The sequence below is a fragment of the Lycium barbarum genome, chromosome 6, assembly GCF_019175385.1.
Source record: "Lycium barbarum isolate Lr01 chromosome 6, ASM1917538v2, whole genome shotgun sequence".
Classification (NCBI taxonomy): Eukaryota; Viridiplantae; Streptophyta; class Magnoliopsida; order Solanales; family Solanaceae; genus Lycium; species Lycium barbarum.
In genome coordinates, this window is record NC_083342.1 from 92114234 (window position 1) to 92122870 (window position 8637).

Here is an 8637-nt window from a genome sequence, read left to right on the forward strand (position 1 = left end):
TATACGAACGAAATTTTTTTTTTATCCTATTTCGTTTTTTAATACACAAAATGCAAAAAAAATTATAATTTCCTATTTCGTTTTTTTATTCACGAAATGCAAAAAAAAACATATTTCGTTGATTAATTCACGAAATGCAAAAAAAAATAAAAACAGTTTCGTTCATATTTTTAAAATTTTTAGTTTTTAATTTTTAAGTTTCCACACAATTTTTTTTAAAACAAATATGTAAATTACGGAATTTTATTATTGGCAATTTTTTTTTTAAATATGGAATTTTAAATTACTGGAAATTTATTATTGGCAATTTTTTTTTAAATTTGGATTTTTTTTTAAATTACGGAATTTTATTATTGACCAATTACAAATTGCCATTTGGCTTTTTAAAAGAGTTAATTTTAACTTGTTAGTTTGAGGGGTATATTTGAGCCAAAAACAAACCTTAAGGGTATTTTTAGACCTAAAAGGTGGATGGAAGGGTATTTTTAGATCAAAAGGTGGAAGGAGGGTATTTATGAGCCTTTTTCAATAGTTCGGGGGTATTTTTGGACCTTTTCCGTTGTTCTTTTAATTAGTAGTGTGATCTAAGTTCTAAATCAAATTTGATCTTGTGAGAAGATATACTTTAAATAAAAGCACACAATCCTCTTTGAATTTTCATAAAACCTTAGTTGCATCTTTTCATTTGGAGTTTGTTTTCAAGAATGTGCCTTACCTATGATAAAAGTTTGTTTTCAAGAATGTGTCTTACCTATGATAAAAGTTTAAAATTTTATATGTTTTGAAATACAAATTTCAATGGACTAGCACTTAATATATATATATATTAGTAATGCCCTTTCGTAACAAAAAACTTTATTATGTGCCACACACAATTGACACCAGTTGTGACTTGCGAGGCACCTTTTTGTATCATAAACAAGTGAACTCAAATCTAACATTTTTAGGTCCACAAAATTTGAAATCATTTGTTTGTGAGATTAAAAAAAATATATATCTCATGCAACTAGTATCAATTGTATGAGACACATAATAATTTTTTTCGCTAGTAACTAGTAGTAATTAATAATAAGGTGACACCATAAGAGTCTACTTGTTTGCACTTCCTTTTAACTGCACCAGAGTAAAAAATAGAAGTTGTGACAACAACTTAATCGTACAAGATACGAGAAAAGATGATACTCCTCTATCTCAATTTATATGACATATTTTTCTTTTTATTAGTTCCAAAAAAAGGACACATTTTTTTATTTGATAATAATTTAACTTTAAATTTTATTTTTTAACGTTTTTACGATTAACAAAATAATTTATAACTATGCAAATATCTTTAACTTGTTTTAAATTATAAGATTCAAAAGTCTTCCTTTATTTTTTAAAATATGTGTCAATCAAACTACGTCATATAAGATGGACGGAGGGAGTAGTATATATCTCATTATATAACTTTTCATGATTACTATAGATTCAAAAGTCTTACTCTGCAAATCAATGTAGATCCCCATTTTTATGAGTTTTAGGAGGAGTTGAAAAATTGCTGAAAAAGAATAATCATCAGAAATGGCCAAATATTCATTTCCAGCAAAACTCCATAGTTTTCGGCAATACGTGCTCAATTTTGTGTAAATTTCACTTTTAATAGGCACACAGGAAGAAGATTAATTATATAAAAATCGCTGGACTGGTGTCTTTCGTTTTCAAAGAATGCAAAATTTACATTCTAATCTTCACAAAACTTCGATTAATTAATATCAACCAAACCAGAGTTTTGTGCATCCCAACATGGTTCTATGGATAAGTGAATTTCATGTGTTTCAACATTTTGCATATCACAATTTACATAACATCTTCTATTTCAAGATCAATCAGCACTCAGGGTTTAGGAGGAACAACAACTTTGTCATAACAATTTCGAGCCAACCTTAAACAATCTAACCAATGCAGAATCTGGGAATTAGGGTCTCTCTCTATAACAACATCAGAAAGAGTAATCTGAAGGTTCCCTCTAAAACTAGTAATCCTTCCGCGAACTCTAGCAATTACCCCAAGCTGAACTTGAGAAGCAAAATCAGCAGCCATTTGGGAAATTAATCGAACAGTTGATGGGCAACGACGAGAGAAGTGACGCGAAGTGTCCTGGTTGAGCCACAAGACACAAGGGATGCAACCAGTGCCATCGTCAATGTCGAATTTAAGAAATCTATTGGGTTTATAGTCTCTGCTTACGATGATACCAACTGTCTCTGCGCGGGATAGGCGCTTCCCTTTGCGAGAAAAAGAGGTGGGTTCGTGAGGGATTGGTTTGAGAGTACTGAGGAAGTCGAAGGCTAAGAGCTTGACGTGTGTGTTGACAAGCTGTAGAGCATCCATTAATGGAGAAAAAAACCTTTTCTTCAGAAATTTTTGTCTTCTTTTTCTTTCTTTATGGAAGAGCAAGAGTTTTTACCCTGACTCCTGTTTATGTCGAATTATTTTTCAAGTCGTCTTGAAGAAAAATAATCTTTGGAAACAATTAAGGGGTCGTTTGTAGCTAGTTTGGAGGTGAGAATGTATAAAATTACTCAAGTGTTTAGTTTACAATTTTGAAATCTGCATAACTAATACAAGGATTATTTATGAGAAAATTTATGTATTATTTTCTGCAGGATAGATGATGTAATAACTAATACAAGAATAACTGAACACGCATAAGTAATCCTTGTAAAAAATAATACATAGATTCTCTTATAACTAATCTTTGTATTACTAAATACTAATACATGCTTAATTTTAACCAGCTACCAAACGACCCTTAATGTTGGACCTTTTATTTTGTCCTTATTGATTTTATTTTATAATTAGCAAAATTACCATGACATATTCAAGATCACAAATTCCTTATAGCCACACAATTGTTCTAAACATGTTTATAGCTATAATTTTATTTTATTTTTGATGACATGAAAACCCGCAGCCGCTACCCTTCGGGTGCACACAGGATAAAACCAGCTCCTGTGCAATAGCTCGCAAATCACACATGAGAGGTAACCCGCACTAGGCAAGCCCGATGCGACGGGCTCAACCCATAAGACAAATCCCCTGCTGTCGTAGGCAGGGGTTTCCTGATACCTCCATTATGAAAGCCCCATGCTCCACCAACTGAGCCACCCTTGCGGGTTATAACTATAAATTTCTATGGCCTTTCCTTTCTAATCTCGCTTTTCAGTCAAACATGTTCACGTGAAATGAAATGAAGTACATAATTTGGTGCAGAAGTCGGAGATTTCCTGAAGCTAATATATACCTTTATACCCTAAACCCCAAATTGTGAATTTACTGCTAATGCTTTATGCTTACAGCCTAGTGATGATTAACTAGTCATTTGCTAGGACCTTTTAACACAACATGATCACTCTTTACTGTACGTTGGACCTAGGGATGTCAAACGGACAAGTTAGAAGGATTAACATTTTTCAATTTTATGGACTGAATTTGACATATTGGACACCTTACATGGTGCTTATTGCTTGGCTTGTCATGCCACAACTGGCTTTCTTAGTGAGTGCAAGTAACAAATCGAACAAATCCTGTGAAAAACAAGGGTGAGAGCAGCTGAAACTGGCAACTGTTGGAATTCAATACAATGCTTCACTCTCAGATCATGCTTTGCAAGTACACATTTCGGGAACCATTCAACACTCTTAAGAATATATGGTTGCAGAAATTATATACAAAATGCAGTTGATCACTTCAAACTCAATGAAAACTACTGTTAGTGAATACAACCATCCAAGTATCAATATAACAGATCTTTTACAACAACGTAGTTAATCTTTTATGAGAATCAGAAATAAATCTACAGTCAAGTCAACAGAGAGAATTCCGTCACTGGCGTGTGTATCTAAGACGAGGCCTTTCTCACAAATAGCTTGGTGATGTCTTCTGTAACGACATTGCTCCTGCAAAGTTAATTAAAAACATCTAATAGCTGTTACATGCAGAAAATTAAAAGCATGGCTCCCTAGTTGGTTCTAGGAATCTTCTTCTATAAAAGCAAGAAAGACGAGTGTTTGCATCGAGAAGGTCAGCTATGAGAGAATTTATGGGAACTTTGATTTCTTTAGATGGTGTGATGCAAATCCAACTTAAGACATGATGCCAAAGGAAACTTATGTTGTCATCTAATTCTTAAATTCTTCATTTTTCTTCACTCTTCGTTTTGCTTAATTCCTTCACCGGTTACCCCTTGATTTTCATCTTCTACGCTCTTTTCATGCTCAAACCTTTTATAAGGCATTACCCACCATAAATCCCCTATAACTCATCAATTTCTATATTTACTCCCCCAGTCCATGCTACTTTGACCATGGAAACAGCTGTATGACATTCATCAAGTCTGGGCTTAGTTGAGAAACAATAATGTCCAATCCAAGAGTTACTCTAATCTATAACCAAGCAGAAGAAGTAATTTAATAATTTCATCTTTCTCCTTCTGGCTAATCTAATGACCATCCAGGAGTAGTAATTTAATGCCTCCTCAGCCACAGTTCCAATTTTTCCCTTCTGGCTAATCTATAACCAAGCAGAAACAGTAATTTAATGGGTCATTGGGCATAATTTCATCTTTCCCCGTCTACTTACTTTCTGTTTGCATTTCTGTCATTTGCTAATTTTGTCTGCTCCTGCGCCAACGACATTAGGTCCAGATTTTTCCACTTCAATTTACCTGAGGCTATGCTGCTACTCTGCTTCACTTTTCATTAGTCTATTCTAGTTACACCAGAGGAAAAAAATTCCCCATGACTAATCTATCGGCCAGCTACACTTCTCTCTCCCATCTCCCCTCTGCAATTGTTTGCTGTTCTTCCAGTTTTTGATGGAAAAATCAAACTACATGTAACATTTGATCAAGTTCTGCTTAAGAAGAAGTTCACGGCCTGAAATTGTTTCTGCTGCTAGAATTTCATTTCACACAACCATAGGTGAAGTCTAAATACTGAAATTTCATTACTTGCTTACACCAAATATGCAAGTCAATTAGCCTGATGGCAACTGCAATGCTAAAGTACACAACTTATTCCTGTTCTCTGGAATTCCCAGTTCTTTAAAATTTGCATAGCAAGGCAATTGCAGAAAACAGAATTCCTATCAGCGAGTCTGCATTAGGACGAATAGGTGTTTTCCTTTAATCCTTTCTAACCAAATACAAAGAATTGAGGAGTACTCTCCTAATTCAAGCTAGAAGAAGATAATTTGAACCACGGTACCAAAAACTATTATTTGCGATTCTAATAAAACGAAGTTGCTAGTAACATCTTATTCATTACTAGCATAAAACCTGAATGCCTTGAAAAATAAAGGTAATAACTAGAAAAAAAAAATAACATTATGAAGAGGAAAAGAAGAAAATGTTTCCTTGTTTCCTTTTACAATTACAGAAAAGGAGCAAAAAGAATAAACAACAGTCACTTGAAGGAATGTGAAAGACATATCTAAATATCTCATTGTTCTTATTATATCTCTTTTAATAATTTACCCAATACTTACAAGTTGAATCTCTGTTATTGAGCACTCAAGGGTGTGTCCTAGTGGTAAACAAGTAGGGGAGAATCATGAATAGATGAACTTAATAGAGAGCATGCAGAGAAACTCAACAGTTCAGAACGAACTGACCTTCCGGTAAGTTGAGGTGGGAGCAGAAGACCACCTCCTGTTTCAGGGACATTCTTCATGTGAGGCAAAGTTCCTTTTGGAATCTTACTACGTGGATAAGTGGAAGCTGATACATTTACATCCCTCTTCCGTGATGCATTTTCAGCCATGGCTGCTGCAACTCGGGAAGAATGATCAGTACTGTGCCCAAGATGACCAAGCATTGAGGGTGAATTTAAGAGAAGCGATGCATCAGGGAGTTTCAGTTCGGAGGACTCCGATGAACTTGACAAGTGTAATGCTTCTTTATTTAACGACGAACTACTCCTCCTGCATATGCAATGAAATATAATTGTGGGATTGCCATAGGATATATTTGCTGGTTGAATCATCGCCATAGTATATATTTGCAATTCATCATTCCATGACCAGAATACAAAAGTTCCTCTAAATGCATATCAACCATAGTTTTCACTAGATCATAAAATGTGAAGAAATAAGATCATATGCTTCGACTAATCATCAAGAGTAGTATACTTATATGTATAGTTCATCTGCATAAGTCGGATCTTCAGATTAATTTCCCCTTTCAAACTAATTTTATTAATGACCGCATAATGCAACCAGTTGTCAAAGGCGCGCTTAAGCCCTGAAGCGAGGCTCAAAACATGTTGAGCGCTTCGCCTCGCTTTATATGCGCTTCAGTGTTGTCATCAAGGCTCTGAGACATAAATTTTCTTGCCAATGAGCCTCTCTTGAAGAGGTGACAATAGATGAATGATATTTCACTTTATCGTAATGTTTTTACAATTTTTTTGTTCATATATTTGTAATTCATGCTTATTATTATTAGTCTTGGACTAAACTTATATATATATTTGTACTTTTACACCATTGTGCTTTTTTTCATTAAAGCCCACGCTTTATTTGCGCTTTGCGCTTAAAGCCCCAGCTGACGTTAGAGCTTTTTTGCGCTTTTCGCTTTTGATAACACTGCATAAAAGTCAAAAGCTTTATAGCACAACTGCACACTACTGGACTGACCAGTCTCAGGTATTCGCTTTCTCAGCCAACAGCAGCCATTCTTTCTAACGCAGAAATCGACACCTTCAAACTGTTTTTATGTATTCAAACTTCAACTTCTATTAAACTAACAAATCCCCATGCTAACAAACTTATCAAGAAAAAGAAGAAAAAAACAAAAGATCCTGTGCTACTAGTCGTCCTAAGCACATATTACACAGAAATGTGGAAACAAAAACAAAATTTCAGACAAATTGCAGCAAGCTTATTGTTTTATCAACCCCGTATCATATTCTCTCTGCCTTCTATGGGAGCTGTGCAGTATGTGGGACAAAATTGGGATTAGCTTTAATTCCAGATAATGCAGAAATAGGATTGTTTAATCAGCAGGCAATAGGGGCTGGGTGGGAGCCAAGTGGGTGGAAGGGGTTCATCCGGACCCCCTTTGGCGAAACATTACACAACATATACAGAGTTAAAATTACCCGCGAGGGTGGCTCAGTTGGTTGAGCATGGGGCTTTCATAACGGAGGTCTCAGGTTCGAAACTCCTTGCCTACGACAGGATGGGATTTTTCCTTCTGGGTCGAGCTCGTCGTACGGGGCTTGCCTAGTGCAGGTTACCTCTCCTGTGTGGTTTGCGAGCTATTGCATAAGAGCTGGGTTTTACCCTGTGCGCACCAGAAGGATAGCGACTGTGGGTTCCCATGTAATCAAAAGAAATATATACAAAGTTTAAATTATTGTTTATGTAAAATTACTTTTTATGTATATATATGTGACCAGGAGGTCACGGGTTCGAGCCGTGGAAACAGCCTCTTGCAGAAATGCAAGGTAAGGCTGCGTACAATAGACCCTTGTGGTCCAGCCCTTCCCCGGACCCCGTGCATAGCGGGAGCTTAGTGCACCGGGCTGCCTTTTTTTTTTATAGAAAATGTCGAATCCTCCTGACTTCTTCATGTGTTTACTTCTTTATATTTTAAACCCCCTTAGTGAAAACCCTAGCTCCGCCACTGGATAGGGGATGGTCATCCAGGAAATGCCCCTTGTACAAAATAAAGGGCCAAAATCAATTTCTTTTCTCTGTTGTTCCTTCGTCTTTTCCCTTCCCCGTCATCCCTGCTCCTACCCTCATCCCCTTGGCCTGGCAAATTGTTAGTCCCTCTCCTTATTAACCAATCAATTAGTAAATGCTCCATTATCTTAATATGTTTTCTTTATGGTAGCTCAGAGGCATTAGAAAACACAAATTCACAAGCACAATTCCTATAAGCTTGAGCAAGAATACTTTTTTTTATCGGTAAGACAGAGCAAGAGTACTTTCGGTGTCAATCTTTTTCTGCTTCAATTTACCGGAGACCGTTGATGTAACAGTTGTTTTATAAGTTTACAATTGTATTCTTTTTCACAGGTCATCTGGTATAGAAAGTTCAACTTTTTTTCTTTTTTTTTTTTTGGTTCCACAATTTCGGACCTTTATAATCAAATCAGAATCCAAGTTCAAGAAAATCATGACCTGTTAGGCAAAACAACTAAAACCCAAAAATTATCTCAGATAGGGATGATTTATTTGGTGCATAGAATACTGGGGAAACATAAGGAAACACGAAAGCAGTCAAAGAATTTACAAAGAATAAAACCCTAGTGGAGACCCAAATAGAAAAATGAAGTGAATGCAAAGTATAGAAAAAGAGAGTTACTGGTTTTGGGGCTCAGGAACATTTCTGGTTGGTAATGGATCGATAAAGGCGGGTTTCTCCGCTTTGCTAAGTTGTTGGGGTTGTTGATGAAGCTCTTCTTGTTCTTCGTCAGAGGATGCATAGTCCACCAAAGACATATTTTATTCCCTTGCTCTCTTACTCGAAACTCCTCTTATCTGTTCCCTCTTTTTTTCTTCTCTACTGGCGGTTTGGTTGGGGGCATAAATTATAAGGTTAGATTTCTTTGGCGGAGGGACTCGGAACATGGAATTATGACAACTTAC

The 8637-nt window shown here is 35.8% G+C and overlaps 2 protein-coding genes across 2 annotated transcripts; both read right to left on the reverse strand.

Moving 5' to 3' along the window:
- Window positions 1-251: 251 nt before the first annotated feature.
- Window positions 252-2632, reverse strand: LOC132599807 (CST complex subunit STN1-like). Its single transcript, XM_060313007.1, has one exon. The coding sequence runs from the start codon at window positions 2368-2370 to the stop codon at window positions 1873-1875; it is 498 nt and encodes a 165-aa protein (XP_060168990.1). The 5' UTR covers window positions 2371-2632; the 3' UTR covers window positions 252-1872.
- Window positions 2633-3703: 1071 nt separating this feature from the next.
- Window positions 3704-8637, reverse strand: LOC132644827 (uncharacterized). The gene is made up of 3 exons (XM_060361461.1): window positions 8354-8637; window positions 5653-5961; window positions 3704-3938 (listed from the first exon to the last, which is right to left on the reverse strand). The coding sequence occupies exons 1-3, from the start codon at window positions 8488-8490 to the stop codon at window positions 3881-3883; spliced, it is 504 nt and encodes a 167-aa protein (XP_060217444.1). The 5' UTR covers window positions 8491-8637; the 3' UTR covers window positions 3704-3880.